Genomic DNA, 20,578 nt, shown 5'->3' with positions numbered 1-20,578 from the left:
ATCTTCCAGATACAGTTTTCTTGGGCATCTAGGCTGAAATTGGTTTAATAAAGCCTGGCTTTGCTGTTGTCAGGAGGTAGATTTTTTTTTGAAAAAAAGAGGGCAATGGTGTTTGTTTTCAGCCAGCACCTCCTCACTGCTTTTCGGTTTTGGGTGGTTTAGGGTTTTTTTAGGTATAAAGTATTTTCTCTGGTGTTTGGGCTAAACTTTTAGTACACAGTTTAAATACCTCTTCTATCTCTGTTGCATCCTTGCCCAATCTCTTCTATATGCACAGGACCCTACTATAAAAATGAAGTGTTGATGACAGTGTTTTTCCAGTGAGAATGTAGAATTGTTTGCTGCTACTTTATACGTACTAAATCTGTAAACAGTAAAAATACTGTTTATGAGGCTATGTTTTCTAGGTGTGCAAGGTTACAAGTAAGTGCATTAAAAATAACCGGATAGTAAGTTTGCTCTCTGTTAACAAGCTTAATGTTTACTGTTACCAGATGCAAATATACTGCAGGTTGGTATGTGGAAGAGAAAGCTTAAAAGGGAGAGTTTTCACAGGCAAATATTTACTTTAATATTGAGCATGATGCAGAAGAGATTGGCACAGAATATGCTTTTTTTGTAGTATGTTCTGTCCAATCACAGTATCTAAAATATAGTGAATGTAAGTTATTTTCAGTTTTAGGATTTTAGGATTATAGTAGTAACCTCTTATTTTTGCATAATCGTGTCAGCTATAGTTCATGTTGATTCTTGAGTAATAGATGAACACACATAAATGTATAAAATGTTGAGAATGCATCAGGAGAAGCCCACTCTTCCAGGCCTTTTTGCTATATGTTCCTTAGAAAAGGATTTATTAATTCAATAATTAGGGGGACCTGCTGTACTTCAAGGGGGCAAAATGTTAAGCATGTTTGGTCTTTAATTTTCCTGATGAGTGGCTTTCTAAATATTAAGTGTGGAAATTACTCTCTTTTTAATGGAATATTTGCTAATACTAATATCCTTGGGGGTGTATGTGGATTTTGGAAGTTTTACGTTTGATATTCGCTTCTGTTTTTTCCTGAGTCGTCATTGAACAAAACCAGAGAATTATTCAATCGGCATATTTTTGCTGTGTGTCACTGTCTCTGTTAGGAATTGTTTCCAAATTGCTGATTTGGACTTAGAATGTTTATATGTTTTCCATAAATGCTCTTCTTTTATTTTAAAGATGACACATGTTGATGCCACCATTTTGTGATCCTCGTAGCAGAAGATAGTCCTACTGAGAAAATGAGCACTTTGATCATTCAGTCTTTGAACTTTAACCTTTGACTGGAAGTGACCTATAGGCAATGAAGACTACTTCCTTTGACTGCATTTTTACTAGTGTGCATTCTGGGCGCATGTTGATCGCTGGTTCAGTCCATGCAACTGACATGCTTTTATTAGTCATACAGTATTAATGCAGGTGTCCAGAAATGTCAGAATAATTCCATTATTTTTATTTTAAGATTTTTTGGAAGAATTCCAGGTCTTCATATATTGTGCAATAACACTGAGCTCCTTGGCGGTTTTGGTGCATCCATTGCCGGCAATGGACATTGTACCAGGGAAAGGTTTTGCTTCTGCCACAAAACGGATTGGTGCATGACAGAGCTTATGAAAGTTTTGGATATATTTGGATTATAAGCAAAGGATCTACCATTACCTGAAAAGCCACCCCATTCTTTTATATTTGGATTCTATGCACTGTGATCACAAAACTAGCAGCATGAGTTAACATGCCTAGCTGAAGGACTGTAATAAGATCGTTGAATATTTATTAAATTGTTTATCTGCTGTCAAATTGTTTTGACATGGAAGGTTTTTCAAGTGACATTGGCAGAGAGGTACAATGTTATCCCTATGGTGAAATAAAACTACTTTTTGTAAATAGTTATTCATATCTCTGAAGCAAAGGTATGAGTAATTTAGGGTATGAGTGATTTAATCAAGAATTTATTTTGGAGATAGGAGAGGATGGCAGTGATATAATTGAACTTGCTGCAGTCCATAATTGGGCTTGTAATTTGTACTTTAGAGCTTTTTCCAAATAGATTGCACACTGTTATTTCCTGCTAGCCATCAGCATGAGCCCTACTGCCTACACCAATATTTCATTTATTTATGTGTTTGAAAGCAATCCATATAACATTTTTTGTTTGCATTCACTGTTTCTTTTGTTGTTGTATGTCATGTTTGAATGTTACAAAACAATATTTTGATTGAAAAGCTTTGTCAGAAGATATTTTCATGTAAATTATTTCTTTATCTTGTAAGCATCATCTTGTCTTTTAATCCTGTACTATAAAAAGGAAAAAAAAATACATTTTTGACAGAGGCTTAATGTTTTGACAAAAAAGTGTGGACCTTCTTATTTAAGTTTAGACTAAAGTATATTTTCTTAACTTGCTTGTCCCACGCAGCCATACCAATTTTTTTCCAGGCTTTTACTTCACCAAAAAAGGGTAAAAAGCCTAAAATCAGATTGACATTTTTCTATGGAGCAACGTTTATTGGAATGATAGTTGTTCTCACCACTCTGTAATATTTTGATACTGCAATTAGGTTGTCTTTTTAGGAAGCACTTTTATAAACTTAATATCTTTACACATATGCAAAATTTCTATAACTTTTTTTTACTGTTGCCTTATTGTTGCACTCAAAAGAAAAATAATTTTAAAAAATTCAAGCGATTAATGCATGAATGTCTAAATCAAGTTAACCACTTGATTTAAAAACAAAGAAACAAAAGCTGAAAAGGAACCAAACTCAACCCAGAATTAATAACTACAATAACAAACAGAAAATTGGCTGAAAATGCAGATTTTATTTTTTTTCTTACTGCTGTGTGATAACTGACAAGTTTTATAGCCTTGTACATACTTCTCTGTTACCTAATGTTTAAAACATTTTAAAAAAGTATAGATGCTTAACTCAGGGTGGATAGAGTTCAGAGGAATTTGCTTCAGAGAAGTATTTTGTACAGCGACTGAACTATGGATATTGCCAGTGAAGTGAGGCTACAGTATACTTCAGGAACTGCTATTTTTTTCTACTGTATTGAAAATATCTCTTGGCCTTTAAAACTCAATGGTAAAATCTAGCTTTGGATAAAAATTTGATGTGTGTATGTATTTTCACAATGAGCCTTTAAAACATAGGAGTCTGTTTCTTTTGAGAGCCAAAAATAATAATTTTAAGCAAACGAAATAGTTGTTCTGCTCCTAACTTTTTGTTTAGCAAAACTTTATAGTTGTGAGTTAATCAAACTGGTTATTTTTGCAAATGGTTCATATGAAAGAGCAGTAATCTGATACTTAATCTATATATTAGTGTTAACTGCTCTGTATTGATTGAAACGATTGACGCCTCTTTGAGAAATTTATGTATGAATGGTTCACGTAATGGATCCTATTAAATAGTCCACAGGAAAGAGAACTGTGACACAAGGTAATGTCTCTGAAGAAATGGTTCAAGCACATCTTCTCAGATTCGTGGATCTTTTCATATGGTGGCTTGCCATACTGCAATACATGGTTTCAGAGAAGCTTTATGACATGCTGTATGTATTTTGTTGAAGATGGGTGTTGTAGTGCAAAGCATCGTGCGTTTTACTGACCTGTGCTATCACATGGACTGTGATGAAGTTAAATAATTTATGCTGCTCTTTAATACCCCCCAAATAATACACTTAGATCAAAAAAATGCAAGGTAAACTAGAACAGAATGTACCTCAGGTCTTTTAGTTTACAGTAGAAATGCCTCCATTTGTTCTCTTGTAGATCTGTGGGTAAGTTTGCCTATATACAGAGGGCCAAGACAAAGTCTACGTACCACTCAAGCCCTCAAAATAATGCAACTATTCTGACAATGCTATGGTGTCCTGAAATAGGGCTTGAATTAGATGAAGGTGGTGCCATCCTTTCCATAGGGTGTCCCTGTGTATGTAACTTTATTTCACTTGGAAATTCTCACATGAAATGGTTATAGAATTGGCTTGAAACGATCTTGCTTTTATTTTGTGTCAACGTTCATGTTGTTAAACACTTTGTTTTGTGTTTAGTGTCTTTATACTATAACACAATAAATTCTTGTTTTAAAATAGATTACTACCCTTGAATCGAAATACGTGTGGACCTTTTCATGGTGGAGTGCAGAAGCACTGTTCCTTATGTTCAGCTGCTCTTGAGACAAAACTGTCAGTAATGCCAAAATGCTGTGATGGATATCAAGGGAGGAATTTGGATAATAATGAGGTGTTTCCTCTTTTCTCCAGAGGGTGTCTGTTGTAACAGCTAAAGGAAATAGTTTCTTAAAAACAAAACAAAAAAACCCACCAACCAAACAACACCAAAAAAACCCTAAGATGTAGTGCTTTCGTTTCTAGTAGATGATCAAATAGTTCCTTACCACGTTTTTTTTCTGTTTGACAAATACTTCAAATATTGAATGGGGAGTTTCAGACGCAGAATTCTCATGTGCTTGCAATGGTGGGAAGAGAGTTTCTATTACTTTGTTAGCATACGTCAGGACTGTTATATGAGGCAGCAGTCTCATTTCAACAATTGCTTTCAGTTTTGTACAATTTTTTATTCAAGAGATGATGTCTGTTTCGGAAAAAGTAAGACACTTTCTTCATACCTAAAAAACCCTGTTTTTGTGGAAAATGAAGGGTTTTTTTAAATTCATATATAATGAATATATGAGTACTGTTCTGGATATTTGATTTTTAGTTATTACATTATTTGAAAGTGACAAAATATAGTTCACATCTCAGGTTTTAAAAGCTCAATCTAATGAGATCATAAAATTCTCTTGTCAGTAATTAAATTTTAAAGAACAGATTAAATAAAGGTCTATCAGGAAAGGTTTAAATATAATTGATAATAAGACTTTCCAGTCCTGTTCTTTCTGATTATTTTTTTCATATGTAAATATTTATTAAAATGAATGGTGTTTTAAAAACAAATGAGGGAAGAGCACCTGTGGCACTCATGTTTCTTATAACGTATCCTGTTGATATTAAAAGCTTTGTGATAATGCAGACATCTAATCTCTAGCTTTGAGAGGAAGCCAGTGTAGTTTTTGCCTCCTCTGGCAAGGCAACTCAGTGTTATGCTGTGCTTGCACACTCGCAAATCCTGATCACTCTGAAAAAATAGGTTTGAACAAACTTTCTTCCACAACCAGTTACTTTTAATCCAAATCACTCAGTCCACTTTGGATTTGTTCTCATAAGCAGTGGTACCTTATCAACTGGATGTTGAACTGGATAAGGGGAATTAAGCTGCCTCAGTGATATTCCATCTTCAACTGCAGCTGGATGGGGAGACAGACTTGGGATTTGGTTTGTGTGCTAGGTACTTGTTGGCCTGTTGTTTCCAGGACTTCTATGGACTTTCCAAACCATCAGGCTTTAAAATACCTTAATAAAAATGGAAGAGTAGAAATATCATGAGCCTTCGTTTAGTATACTAAAATATAATTCAGAAATACAAATTTGAAAATACTTAGTGACTACTTTTATTTAATTTTACTGATAATAGCAATGCAGGATGTTCCATTCACTTGTATTTTTTTCCCCTCCAGGTTTTAAGTATTTTTTGAAGTAGTGTTTGAGAGGTTTTGACCAGTTGATTCAACTTAAGAAATTATCTCTGGAGCTACTTAAAGTGAAAGGATTTTAAATTACAAAGCAAGAGCCTTTTCAGTAACTTTGTAGTTCCAAAATAATTGCTCTCATGAAGTGGCTTCCTTAGAAACCTGTGTAGGTTTCATTCAGTTAATTATTTTACATCTAAAAAAAACAAAAACTAAATGTAAAATCAATTGATCATGCACTATATGATACCAGTGTAGAGATCAGATTTGTAAGCTTCTGTCCACAGTCTTTTTAGTATAATCCTCTGTAGGAGCTCTTAATGTATGTGTCAGTGGTAGTAGAGTAGATTTTATTTAATGCCCTTCAGTTTACATACGTGCTATCTGCAAGCGTAACTTTGTCTTTTGAAGTGTTTCTTTTTTCTTGACTTGTGCTGGTGAAAGAGCTTCTTACAAGAGACTACTTTTCTGGAATAAGAATCCAGTGAAGAATTGGAAACCATAATGATAGCCTCAAAGAAAGATGCTACAATCTGAAATCCTGTAACACTGACCACAATTGCTTCCCTCATGAAAATCTCCATGGTGAGACCTTAGAACTGCTGTCTTGTCTTCAGCAGTTGGGAACCTATTCTCTTGGAGCTCTTTGGAGTGCTTTCTGCCAAGTAGGTCAGAGTTAAATCTGTTCAAATGAACATTCTGGGCCCTTGCTTTTCCCAGGACTACAATATTATCTGGATGGTTCTAATGCAGTTCTCCAGGGCATCTTATCTTTAGAGATAAAAATCAAGCAGGGTTCCTGCTATTCAGTGTCTTCTCTTAGTTTACTGCCACTGAAATGGAGAAATTTGTGCTCCTCCTTCCTTTCTAGCCTCATGATTCATATTTTTACCTTGCATCTAGCTTTATTGTCTGAGCCTGCACTGAGATGATTTAGCATATTAAACCAGTAGGAAACTGACTTGAAAAGGGAAAGTGAAAAATCTTTCTTCTCAGTTAGCAAATCAAATCACCTTGCTGCATAATGAAGAGTTTCAGAGCTAGTGCAAGAAATGGAAAGGATTGTCCAGCTGGGGTTTGGGAGGTGATGTCTGGCACCTGATTTGTATTTTTAGACTTTTCTGTGGAGTGTAAAGTACTAGAAACCTTGTTTTATGCAGAAGCTGAGTTATGTGCTATGAGAAGCCTGAGCGCTGGAGGTCTGGACTGCCTGTGACAGTCTATGGCAGGGGATTCTCCTATCTGTTGTAACTCTCTTTTCCAGTAAAAATTGTGAGGTTGTTCCAAAACCTTCAAGTTTATTATTACCTCTTAATTTAGATGCCTTGAGTTCCTGTGATTATTTTTTGGTTGGCTTTTTGGGTTTTGGTGGTTTTTTTTTGAAATAGCAAGGCTGCTAGCATTGCTATATGTGATATTTTTGGTGAAGTTTCTCAAACCTAAATGAAATACAGATTCAGTAATGCTGCTCAGAAAATGCCCAGTTATTTTCCAGAAGGAAGGCAATTGTTATGTTACAAATCAAATGTTCTCGAGGTTAGATAGAAAGCCAAATATGGTACAGTCATCTTCTAATACAGAAAACACTTGAGACAGAAGACTTGGATACAGATCTCATTTGTCTATTGTATAGTGAAAGAACAGGACTCTTGCACTGTGGTAGGAAGTTTGCAAGACAGAAGCATACTGTTCCTCGTTTCACCCCTTCCTCTGAAGGTCTTGTTCAAAAGGCAGATGAAGTGTGATGTTTTTGATCTCAATTTATACTGCGTCAGTAAAGAGTGTGTGACAGCTCTCATTCTGACTGACCGGTGATGAAGGGTGAATGGCTCTTGACTCTCTCTTACTCGCTAAACTGTCCATATGTCTACAGAAGCATTGGTAGCTAAATAAAAGCATTGGTGCACAAATAAAGTACACTTTTATTTATTGAGTGTAGACAGTTTATGGAAAATTGGTACTCTGAAAGCAGGAGTATAGGAAGGATACATCACTAAGTAAACAAGTCACAAAGACTGATAAAGCACCCAATCTCCATATGATTTTAAGTATATGGATTCTGAAGTCTTGATTTGCCTAAGGATTTGAGTTTATGGGGAAAAAAGAAATTTACGGCATAACCTTGCACTAAGGTGTTTTGTATCACGCAGAGTTTTGGACTGTAACACCTTTTTAATCTCTTATGGATCTGTGTATTATCATGTTCCCCAAGCAGTAACTTCTGTCTCAAGCATCGTGCTGGAGTAACAGGTGACTTTAACTTCCTTAAACAAGTCATAGCCCAGACAATCCTGCGTTGGGAATGATCCTCCAAATACTCCTGCAAATTGCATTGACTCACACAATGAGGATGCCTTACAGAGATGAGCTGTACTCACAAAGTGGGCTAGGAGGGAGAAATGAGAGGGGAGACAACCAGTTCTTGGCAGTTTAATGGATTTGTGAAGATTCTCAGGGGATTGGTGGCATGATGGTGGATTTTTTGGTGGGGTTTTTGTGTGGTGTGGGTTTTTTGCTTGGGGTGGGTTTGGTTTTGGGTTTTTTTTGGGGGGGGGCACCAGTAGTTGCACCAAGCTACAATTCTTGCATTACAAATTTCTTCAAAAGTGGAAGGGGGTAAATGCAATCCAACTATGGTCATAATGCAACTGAAGGGTCAGGGTACTGTATGAAAACCAATTATCAGAGTTCATCAGGATGTGCTATACTAAGAAAAGCCACTGGTCTGATCAAACTTTACAACTCAGGGAATGGATAGCCCTCTCCGTGAACTGAGGTGATAGGTTTCTTTTTGTCTTTGCAATAATTTTTCCAGAAATACTAGTAAACTCTGAGCCAAGTAGACTTCATACAGTGCCTGTCACGATTCCGAAGTCTTGCATGTGAAGTCTTGCAGGTGAAAAACAGACCTGGTATGGTACTTGGCTGCATGTTTTTGTAGTGCTGAAAGGTCGTTCTCTTAGCTTCCTTCCTGTCTTTAGTCTGTAGGAATACACCGAATTATATCTGAGCATTACTCATGTCTTCCTGGTATATCAGGTACTACTAGGGAATGCTATATAGAAAAGCTTGTGATTCTTCTCCATAAAAACTTCTCTGAATAGTTCTTAATGTTCATCTAAATGTCATCTACTTCTATACTTTCCTCATCAGCTGCTTTGTAATGTGGAGGTTTTTTAGACTTATTTCTGGGCAACACTTTTTGAAAGTGAACATTAAAAAGGTTCGTCATTTGGATGTTGATATAAATTGTCATTTCATCCAGATGTTCCCTATGTTAGTGACTGTAGCATGCAATATAATAAGGCTTAGGCCTTCCTGAATGATTTCTGAAAGGTAAATCCAGCTAAACTTCTTATCCAGTATTGGATGTACCTAGGTAAGTATGACAAGTTGTCTTGTGCCAGCCAGCCCAGTCTGGAGCATCGCTGCCTGCGCCTCATGTTTAATGTCTCTGGGTTCTCTTCGGAGTAAACCAAAAATCTACTTGGAAAATTTGCGGTGATCTCTGCATGAGCCGATTCTGTACTGTTTTGTGGCAAGTTAGTTTTCTATGCATTTCAAGGCAGCTAATAATGCACCTTGCTTGACTTTGAGTAAAGGATCCTGTTATTGTTAAAGAGCTTGTTACAAGGTAAAGCGCTTACTTAATTCTTTCTTATATTTGCAAAGTATTATTACCGGATTTGGCCTCTGGAAAGGAGTCCTGCTGCATGGTCTGCACCAGAACGCTGCTTCTTTCTGTCATAGAGCTTTATTTCTTAGTTTTGGTCTCCACAGTATTTTTATGTGTAGGTGCATACTAAAGAGGGTTAATAAATCTTGCTTAGACCATGCATTCATCTGGGTTGATTTTAGTGTACATCTTTATGTATGTTATATTTTACCTTCCTTGGTACAGTACATAGGACCTTATTATTTACAGCTATTCATTTAGAAGTGCAGGTTTCCATCAACTTCTACATTTTCATTCTTTTTTTCTTAAAAGTAAAAATAATGCATTAAGAATAATCTGGAGAAAAGGAAGCGAGAATTTGCTAGCCTGTGTTTTGAGGTAGAAACTTAGTCTGCTTCCCTCCAAATTTGGATTTTATTGTCTAAAGTGTTTTTTCTGTTTAATATTTTCTTTTATCGAATGTATATATAAAGCAATAATATACTGAGTTCCATAGTGAACTGCAGGTGTAGTAAGCAATTGAAAATCTTGGGATAGTTTTCATCTATCTGTAAAGACACAGCACGTTGTAGATTGCTTATGTTTTGTCTTAATAAGACTTTGAAGGATCAAAACACTATCAGACATGGGGATGTTTCACCAACTTCTTTGAAAGTGTGTGGGCACTGGACTTTAAAACTTTCAGAGAAATGGAAAAATGTGCATATCTATCATAGATGTTCTCTGTTTAAGCATTTTTAATTGCTGTTCAGGAAGTAGATTAGTATTGTTGTCTCATTAAATGAACACAGAACTCAAATTATGTGGGGATTTACTCTTGCTTAAATGCAGAATTCAGCAATGTTCAGTCATCACAAAACCAGTGCTTCTGGTGAATTATTGGATGGGTGGGAAAGGTGTGGTTCAATTAAGTGCTATACAGCAACATTTTAGTAGAAACATCCAGTTAGTGCATCTGTGTCAATTCTTGAAATATCCTAGAACTCCTACAACCCCCAAACTCCCATTGCCCTGGGGCAACTAGCACCTAAATTCCAAACTGACAATTTGGTGACAATGCAGGATAAGTTTGTTTTGTGTTTTTTTTTTTTTAAATAGGAAAATGTTGTGCTGACAGTTCATTTTTAAAAAAGAAAATGACAAGTTTGAACTGCTGCAAAATTTACTGTCCATTGTGTTACATCTTCATATAGCAATAGAATTTAATCCAGCTGGTTTTGTCAGATTACATGTGTATTTGTGCTTCCTTACTGCCAGTTATTTATCATTTTATTAGCAGTCCCCAAAAAAACTTTACTAAGGATTGGAGACTTAATTTTGACAGGACTGTGAAATGATCTGAAGCCGGACAGCTTTAACCAACTTCATCTAACGTGAATGTGTTTGTCTCTCTGTCAGAATACATTGTTATACTATTAATTCACTGTTGTCCTGTGAAAAAGCTACAGTGCTAGTTGCTATAACATACCTAACATACAGCAAACTTCTTGCATAGTAAACCCATCTAGAAATGGCTATTTTGTGGATGAAACTGAGTAGTTAAATTGCATTTGATGTAGGTGGAAATGCACAGATTCTGTATTTTCAACTCATGTAATACCCACTGTTTACTTAGTAGCACTGCACATGCTTTGGAGCTGTATGTTGCTGCCGTCCTTAGAAGTAGCAGACATCTAGTTGCTCTAAGAGCTGGCACTTAAAAAATTATGCAAACTGAGACTGAAGCTGATGTATGCTGGTGGGATGTAGTACTCATGGCAAATTGGAGGCATCGGTAATCCTCTAAAAACAAACATTGAGTGACAATGGTGCCAGTTGTTCCTGCTTTTATTGTTTCCATTCATGAGATTCTATAGGTATGAGCAGGAGTAGGCATAGTGTTAAGCCCTTTATGTCATTTTCTGATTCATGTTTACAATACTAGTAACTTCTGAAGCTTTTTGTTTTAGAGGAGGAAGCCTTTTTTCTGTACGAATGGTCTGCATAATGCTGTGTACAGAGAATTTTCTCTTTTCTGCTTTCTGTTTGACTCCATGTATGTCTGAGAGTCCTTGTTCCCAGAGAATAATGATTTTAAAAGTTACTAATTTAATATAGGTTTAACTTACTGTATAATTTGATAATCTTGCCCAATTTCCTTAAGTCATTTTTTCAACTTCTACAAAATGGTAGATTCGAGTGCTTTTCAATTTGTTGCAGTTTTTCCACTGTCCTGCAACAAAAGGAGTATTTCAGGAGGGTTAGGCTTTGTTTACCTTAACTACCTTGGTGGGGTAGTTAGTGAAGTATGCAACATATTTTACAGCAGTGTAACTTATATAGCTGGGTGGAAAAGCAGACGAACTATGCAACATGGAAAGCACCTTTCTACTGATTCAGTTCTCTCCAGACTAATTGTGTCCTTTTACATCTGCTTAACTATATCAGGTAAACTTAATGCCAGTGCAAGAGTGGGTTTGGCGATGAGTGAAATATTTAATTTTCATGTCCAACACTGGCCTTAATTTTCTTAAAGATTTAAAAGGCCTGATCCCTGCTTTCTCTGTCACCTAGTTAGTTAGTCTGCTGCTTATAAAGTTGTCAATAGGTATGATTAGGTACAGCCTCTCACCAGCATGACTATGCCAGTAAATGCACATAGTATTGACAGTGATGTACAGACAGACCGGTGCTGTTACTAGTGGTGGTTTCGGCTGTGTTTGAAGTATGCTGCTGTAATCTGTGCCTGCAGTGAGAGGCACTAATGAGAATCCAACGCACTTCAAGATGGGTGTGATGCTCTTGTACAACACTGTCAATGAAAATAGCATCGTGTCTGGACTTGTTCGAAGGCCTTCTTATGTAGTCAGAATGCTATCAGTAAAGCAAAACTCAAACAAACAAACAAACAAAAAAACCCCACAGAACAACCCAGACGTGTAAACAGGAATTTAATCTTATAGAATCTATTGCTACTTTGGCCTGTAGTTACACTTTGGCTTCCGCATACTTCTCTCCTGAGCAAAGCCAAGTATTCTCATGGAGTAGCAAAACTCAGTGGTGCAGAAGTCGGACATTCCTAAATGCCTGACTGTGTGCTTTGTAATGTAAAACCGATACGCCATGATCTTCAGGTTGTAGTTCTGGCATTGCCCTCGCTAACTTATCAAACTGTAGTTCTGCTTGTCTTCATTGCCTGTAGTCACGAGATTTGAAGCCCTGATTGACCTGAGTTATCTGGGTTTTCTGATAAAATTCTGAGTTGTGTTTTATAGAAGTAAACCAAACCTAGGCTTTTCTAAATCTGGAAAACACACAGGAAATAGGAGAAGTTCTTGGTGTTCAAAATAGACGATGAACTTGTGTGTAGTAACTGTGCATACACACACACAAGTTCATACAGTTACTACATGTACTAACTAGGTAGACATATATATGCATAATCACATTTTCTGTAGCTGTGAGGAAGCAGATGACTGTTCAGAAAGTTCTTACAGTTCCTTGTGTTGAAAATAAATGGAAAATGATGGAAATGGCTGCCACAAAACCAGTCGTGTTGTTATAAACCAAAGCAAATTAAATGTGCAAATTAAAACTAGAGACTTAGAGCTAGCTTTCATGCAATTTTGAATACATGAACTAGGATAATAAATAGTGTTAAGTTTTCTGAATGTGTAATACAACTCCTACTACACACTATAAAATAATTTACCAGTAAAATTTTTAAATTTCAGTAGTGTTATTAAAAGGGTAAAGCTTTTATTTAGACAAGGCTTTACTATTTCCAGCACTGATTTATGAGAGCAGTGGGAGCAAGTAATTACAGAGAAATACAATTCTGCCTGCAAAGTGGGCCAACAAATGGCTTTGATACAATGATGACAAGAGACCTAGATGTAAGCTTGTAGTTGCAAACTGAGTACATCATTTTGGTTAGATTCACTTTGGTATGTTCTAAATAACAAAACAACGAAAAAAAACACTAAAGGAGATGAGGACCTAGAAGTTGCACAATGTCCTTAGTACTAATAGTAACTTACAGTGATGGAAAAAGTAGAATATATACTGACAAGCGCAAGTTCTAATTAATTTCATTTAGATCCTTGAAGTGATCATGTGATTCATCTGATTTAGGGAACTCTCATTTTAGACGTGAATCGTGAAAGATAATGTGTTACGTGAGTTGTTAAAGCTTGGTGCTCGGAGTCTTCACTGGAGCATAAAGAATAAATGGTTTCCATTACCTGAGAAAACTGTGTAGTGTTTGCTGGTAAGTTTGTTGGTTTGTTCATGTCTCCTTCTGTGTACTACGTAAGGTGACAAATTGTTTCAGTCTGTTGTGTGACAGGCATTGCAGTCAGACATCTACTTTCATAGCCACAGTTCTGCTCTTGTAATTGAGAGCAGCGATCTGATTAGACTTAGGTTTATTAATAATACTGGGTTTAAATCAAATATAATCCCGAACCCCTGGCTTTTGCTTTTCTAATAGCTTTTAGTTATTGGAAGAGTATTAATAAAAAAAATGTGACCCACTCTTCTGATATTTAGCTATTAGAGGCTTTCATTCAGTTGAATGACTAATATAAATAGTCATTTATGCACTCCCTATTGGTGTATTAGGAGCTCTCTGTTTTAGCTTAATTACTCTTTCAACTTTAGTATCAAAATATCATCTGAAGTTCTTTAATATACATTTTAGAAGTACAGCTAAAAAGAAACTTTATCAAACGCTGGAACAGATTGCTGGAAACGGTGGTAAAATCTCCATCCTTGGAGATTTTCAGGACTTAAACGGAGCAACCTGCTAAGTCCAAAGTCGGGTTCGGCTTTGAAGTTGATCCTGTTTTGAGGGAGCAGGGAAGGTGGTGGAGCAGAAGACCTTCAGAGGTCCTTTTCAACCAATTTTTCTGTTTCTAATGTGTTGATTAAAAGTAGGCTCCCACTTCTGTGGTTCTGTCAATCTTCTCTTTGTTAAATACATCACTGTGCACTTTTCTTTGAGGATTTTTTTTGTTTGGTTTCTTTTGTTGCACCAGTGTGTATTGAGGAGTGGAAACTAATTTCTTGATGACCTTTTTTTTTAAAAAAAATACAATTCTAGTAATGAAACTTATAAGTAAAAGTTAAAATATTTGTATTTTTGCAAGTCAGCTTGAAAGTGCCTTTTTTTTTTTTCTGAATCTGAGGTTAAAAATGACAAGGCCAAGTGTCTTTAGGTGTCCTGCACTCATGTATACAGACCAAATGGAATTACTCTGTACCCTGTCCCCCAGTTAAGCATTTATGCAGGCACTGAGGCATTAGTGTGGTGTTTTTTTCTTCCTCTTGTTTTCAAACTGCATACTGAATTAATCACTCCTATTAACAACTTACCTGCTGAAACAAGATTGTTGGGCAAGTCATGTCGCTCCCCTTGTGTACTAATGGAGTAGAGTGGATAAGTATATACAAACTATGCATCTCCTCTTTTCAAAAATGAATTTTTTAGGTTCTATTACCCTAAAATTGGAGGTATTGACTAGCCTTTATCCTATGTCTCACTAGTAGGAGCAAACACCACAAAGGTACAGTAAATCTAAAGAGTGGCTAGTAATGCAACTTAGTTGTTAATATATGTAAAGCTCCAATCATATAGGAAACCTACTAAAAAGCAAAACACTTATCATGGACTTAAAATTTTTATAAAATATTTGATTCTTTGTTTTATACCTGAACAAAATTAGATCCAGAAGTCATGGATGTGTTTAAAATGGTAAGTTTTCAGATAAAATTTTCTTTTATATTCCATTTTCTTTCAGCTGTATGCCGTTTGCAGCACAGAACGTGTAAGAGTCTCAGTTCTGAGTTGATACATATATTTAAAGATGTATTCTTAAACTAAGCTTGTAGCTGTGTAGTAACAGCAATATTACAAAAACGTTAGGTATTGAAATAACTGCACAAACCGGAGATTTTAGAGGCTTGATGGGATTACATCTATCAGTTGCAGAATATTCAGAAAACTTCCCTTGTAACCTGATGCTGACATTCATAGAATGCATTTTTCGGCTGGGTACACCGATAGTAAGTATGTGCTATACTATAGGGTTGTTTTTTCAAAGTACTAACAGTAAGTAAAATAAAAAGTAAACTTTGACGTAAATTAAAAAAAAAAAAAAACAAACATTAAAAAAAAAACCACAAACTTTTATAGACAACGTCATCATGTTTCAGACTCTGAATGAATTGTACTTTTACAAAAAACTTGTAGTAGCCTTATGAAAAGTGTTTGCACTATTATCTGTTGCTAAATTATATCAGAAGAGTACGTAAGAAATTGCATTATACTGTGTACTTCTGTGCTCAGTTCTTAAATGAAATGAAATAAGGGGTAAGGAATCTCAGAAACAGAGAAGTGAACAAGAGAGGAATAAGAAGAGGAGGATGACAAGCTGCCGCGGCTGAGTACAGGGTATGTATGAAACTGTCTTAGCAAATGCTGAGTTCCCAAAGTGTGTCTAAACGAGTTGTAAATGTCATATTAGTGTTCTGTTAGCATGAATAAAACCTTGCCATTACTTAGATACTCATAATGCAGCCCTGCTGCAAAGTGTCGTTACACGTATTTGGTGTGTAAATTATTGTGTAGAATATACAAGCTTACTACCAAAACTCACTGGGCTGTGCGCTATTAAAGCATGTCTATACCGTGAGCACTTGGGAATCCTGTCAGACTACATCTCTCTTTTGCTCATACTGATCCACCACTTGATTTCAAGTCATGAGTCAAAAAAAAAAAACCAAAAAAAAACAACTCATGGAATAACAAATACTGGAGGAAATATGAACTCTAACTTAATTCTGATCTTGATTTAAATATCTTTTTTTTTTTTAAATTACATTTGCAATATCTAATGTTCTAACTCTCCTAGCTGTTATTAAAATCCAATTGCCTGGTAAAAAGATACAGGCATCTTTTTTCCCCCAAAAAAAATCTCGTTTTGTTTCAAAGCCGGAAGAGTTTTGTTTACTGCAGTCTCGCAAATCAGATAGGGAATTTGTTGCTTCACGTTCTGGTGCCTTTACCTGGCTTTGTCATGGATTTAAGAATTCCTGGTTTATCTTACTTGGCAAATAATTACTTGAGCCAATCAAGAAGGCAGATTTTTTACAAACTAAATTAGGTGAGATTGTGGATTAAACTCGGAAGCCTTTTTTTTATAATGAACAATAAACTTTTGATTACTTTGAGATAAATAATTTGAATGTTATCTTTTTAGTGCTAAAGCTGCTCAGAAATTAATGTCTTTGATTTCCCTCCCCCCTTTTATTCCTCTGTTAATTTCTAATTTCGGGGAAAACTATCTACAAGAAACTAGCCTTCAATCTCAATTTTGCATATCCCCAAATCTAACTGCCCAGTGCCTTTTGTAGTAGGGGACAGGCAAAAAACCCCAACCAAACAAAAAAACCCAAGAAAACCTGGAAAGTGGCAACAAGGTAAATAAATATTGCATGATGGCAGAACCACAGAACTGGTGTTGCTTGGAAGGGTATGAAAACAGGGCTGTCCAAAAAAAAGAAAGAAAATGCATCGAAATGCACTTATAAACAAAAAATACCTATCTAGATGTGTGAAGAGGGAGATTTTGCAGCCACACTGGGACCCTGCGCGCTGCCCTTCCCGCCTGGGGAAGGAGGTTCGAGTGATGTCACGGTCTCAACCTTCCGCGGCTGGAAAGGTATTTACGACATTTAAATAACCCCCTTCGTAGCTGGCGGCCGGGGGAGAGGGACCGGGACCGGGACCGGGACCGGAGACGTTTCCCGCGGCCCCGAGGGGGAAGGGGAATCCCGGGAAACGGCGGCGGGCTCCGCCGGGGCTGAGGGCGGTGGAACGGCGGAGCGGAGCGGGGCAGCGCCGCGTGCCGCCGCTGGGGGCGCTGCCCGCCGGGCCGCGAGAGGGACGCGGACGGCGCCATTCGCGCCGCGGGAGCGGGGGGGAGCGAGTCCGCGGGCGGGGCGCCGGGAGCACTCCGCGGGCGGCGGGACGCGGCGGGGGTGGCGGTGGCGGAGAGGCGGGGAAGGCCGGGGGGGGTTGGCGGGCGGTGCTGAGGCGGGGCGGCGGCGGTGGCGGCGGGAGGGCGGCGGAGAAGGGGGGGGGTGTGTGTGGGGAGGGCGGAGTGGTTGGGGCCGGCGGCGGCCGCCGCGGCGGCGGGGTCAGTTCTCTTTAGTGTTTGCCGATGTTGGAGGCGTCTCCAAAGTGTCCCCGGGAAGCAGGTAACCGGGCCTGCGGGGGCGGCCCTGCGCCCCCCCCGGCGGGCGGGGAGGCCGTGGGACGGGGGGAACTGTGCCGGGTCAGGCCGGAGGGGAGTGGGCTGCTTCAGCCATGATGTCCGAGTCCCGGTCCCGTCGCCTCCCTCCTGCCGCCGGGGCGAGGGTTCCGTCGGCCCCTCGGCGCCCCGCAGCTCCCCGGGGTCGGGCAGGAGCTTCTGCGCCACGGCGCTGCCGGCCCGCTCCGTTCCGGCGGGGGGCGGCGGTGGAGGAGTCACCAACCCCGCCATCCGCCCCGGGGCCGCCGCTCGCCTCCGCCGCCCCTCAGCGGGTGCCTGGGAGCGGGCGGGGGCACAGGTGGGCCGCCCCAGCGCCGCCGCCTCCGCGGGCCGCGGAGGAGCCCCCGCCGCAGCTTCCCCCGCCACGCACCGAGCCCGGCTGCCGGCGGCGGCCGTCGCGCCAGGGCCGGGCCGCGGCCGGCGGGGCCGGGCCGGGCCGTGCGGTGGGGCTGGACTCGCCTCGACTCGGCGGGACCGTGCCGGGCCTGTCCTGCCTCAGACCTCGGGAAGTACTTGGGTGCGACCTGAACTTGTCCCTCGTCCTTTGGCCCGCCCCGGCCTGGCGTGCCCTCTCGGCTCGGCGGCGCCGGGTTGAGGTGTGCGGCCTCGGGGGCGCTCGGCGGCAGCTCGCCGCCGGCAGCGCGAGAGGGGCGGCGAGGACCCCGCGGCTCCACCGCCGCTTTTTTTTTTTTTTTTTCTTCTACGCCGTGTTAATCGCCCTCGCTTTGCGCATCTTGCGCTGCCCCCAAACTTCGGACAGGGCCTGAAAGTTCGCCGGCAGGACTGGGCTCTCTCGCTCCCAAAATGGATGTCGGCGCCTCTTCCACGAAGCGATGGGCAGTGGAACGGTTCGCCGGCCTTCGCCCGGCGCGAAGGCTCCGGGGCTGTCGTTGAGGTGGGGTGGGACACAGGGAGACACCGCTGCCAAGCGGCCTAGCTTGGTCGCAGGCATTTTCCTGGTGTTCAGGTCTCTCTGGTGGGAGAAAGTTCCATCTTGCTCGCAGCCGGGCTGGAAGTCACAGCCATGCCCTGCTGGGACAGCATGGGCTGCTCGGGGTGCGCTGGGAGGGCGCATCCTTCAGAGGAGCCGTTTGCCTTGTGCTCAGGGTCCCACCTGCCCAGCCAGTGATACCCAAGCGAAAAAATCTGCCCACAGTGCATCCGCCTGGTGTTGCCTGACGGCCAGCGAGCTGTTTCTGTGGATACCGAGATGTAAGCTGCTCAGGCCGTGCTTGGAACGCTTCCCATACAACTACCGTGGTACTAAAAAAAAGTTTATGTTATACAAAAGAGTAGATGGAAGTGTTTCTGTTGTAATACCTCTCCTTATGTGAAATACTGCCTTGAACAGTACTGAGGAACACGCATGAATAACCGTGGTGTTGTAAGGCACAAGTAAGACTGTTTGTTCTGATGTGACTGGGTGTACTTGCATTGTGCTTCTGTAAGCGAGCATATATATTGCTGTATCTTGCTTATGTTACTAGTGGCATCAAGCTGCGCAGGAGTAAGGTCTTCCTGAGCTGTGTGGTAATTCCAGGCTAGCAGTCTACACCAGTGTAATAATATTAATGTATTTAAGTAACTGACTTAATTCAGGGAGGTTCTGTACAGGTTTTGTTGTGACATTGCTGCCTATAAACAGTGCCTGGCTGATAGATTTCTGAATGAAATCTTTTTTCTAGAAAGCCAGCAGCAGTGTAAGATTTCCAGTACTGATTTCCATCTGCTGAACCTTAGCTTTGCCCTAGAGAAACTCCTGGAGAGAGAGATTTCTGCTCTTACCTGTCTTTGCTAAGACTCCTGTTGCTGACAGCTAGGAACAGGTTTGAGACCGCCTGCTTGTTCGTAGTTTTTGAGGAGAAGGGGCAGTTCAGATTTTCTTTGTTTGGCAGAGAACTTTTCAGTGATGTTGCTGAGCTTTAGCAGAAGTCATCCAGCTTGGGTTCAGTTCAGGCTGTAGTCTGGAGGCCGAAGTCTTTATATATCTTAAACTTATATAGCTTAAACTACCTCGTCCCCCAAGAATTATGTCAACATAATAAATTTGAATAATCTTATTTCTTGAATTGTGAAAGTAGTTTGTAAAGGAAGATCTTAATTTTACCTGCAGGAAAACCTGATTAGAGGTGTTTTAATGACTTGACCAATTTTAAATAAGTGCTTGACTCAATCAGCCCCTTCCTTGGGGGCAAATGTCAGGCTTGATTTTCCTACCCAGGTCTTTAAACATAACTCCACCATAATTCTGGTTTACATTGGTGTGAATGAGGGAAGTGGATCAAATCCGATGTGTTTTGTTTGTAAAGTGTCATGAAAAGTGACCTTGGGAAGGTTAGGCAACAGGCCGTAGTGAAGCAGATCCTCCGATCCCAAGACTGCTTCTGCACCTGTCATGCTCTATCTGGACAGTTTGTTTTGACCTGCCCGAAATATGTGGCGATTGATTTGTCAGTCTTCAAGAAGACTGAAAAAACTCTCATCAATTATGTCCAGCCCTTCAACCCAAAATACATCATCTTATAATATCACACCATTGGAGAGCAGGCCTTATAAAGTGTGCAGGTTTTAGTGCTTTTTTTTTTTTTGGTTTGTACTTCATAAATACATGCATACACGTGCACAGATTTTCTCCCATTAGAGTCAAGTATCTGCTTCCTCAAGGTGTGTCACACCGATGTGGTGGGGAAGGACCTAACTGCGTCTTTTCAGGATCTGTAACAACGTAACTTCTGTTAGTAAGCCACCAAAGCTTTGCTTTTCCTTCCCCTGCTTACATTGATTTCCTGACAGCAACACCAAGATCTATAAGATAAGAGATAGGCCTGTCTTTTGCCAGAACCAATTACTTTGCAGTCCTAATCTTTGGGTCACGCATAGCCTGTATTTTTCACAATATTTCTTGAATTTTCTCTCTGTTCCAACAAGACTGTACACGCGGTCTCTGAAGCCAGTGGGTCAGAAGGACGAGGCAGGGGTT

General features: G+C 39.8%; 2 protein-coding genes across 2 annotated transcripts in view; both read left to right on the top strand.

The window, feature by feature from the left end:
• The window catches only part of UBE2W (ubiquitin conjugating enzyme E2 W), a 32,735-nt gene extending 28,682 nt beyond the window's left edge, over positions 1 to 4,053 (top strand). Inside the window, exon 6 of the mRNA XM_086608698.1 lies at positions 1,214 to 4,053. Within this exon, the coding sequence (XP_086464824.1) occupies positions 1,214 to 1,227 (14 nt within the window). The 3' untranslated portion in view covers positions 1,228 to 4,053. The remainder of the gene's footprint in view (positions 1 to 1,213) is intronic.
• A 13,446-nt stretch (positions 4,054 to 17,499) lies between these two features.
• Positions 17,500 to 20,578, top strand: part of STAU2 (staufen double-stranded RNA binding protein 2) — a 175,912-nt gene continuing 172,833 nt past the window's right edge. Inside the window, exon 1 of the mRNA XM_086608697.1 lies at positions 17,500 to 17,545. The gene's annotated coding sequence lies outside the window, so the exon portion shown is untranslated. The remainder of the gene's footprint in view (positions 17,546 to 20,578) is intronic.

Source organism: Tauraco erythrolophus, chromosome 3, assembly GCF_009769465.1.
Source record: "Tauraco erythrolophus isolate bTauEry1 chromosome 3, bTauEry1.pri, whole genome shotgun sequence".
Classification (NCBI taxonomy): Eukaryota; Metazoa; Chordata; class Aves; order Musophagiformes; family Musophagidae; genus Tauraco; species Tauraco erythrolophus.
This window is presented reverse-complemented; position numbering and strand designations above follow the sequence as displayed.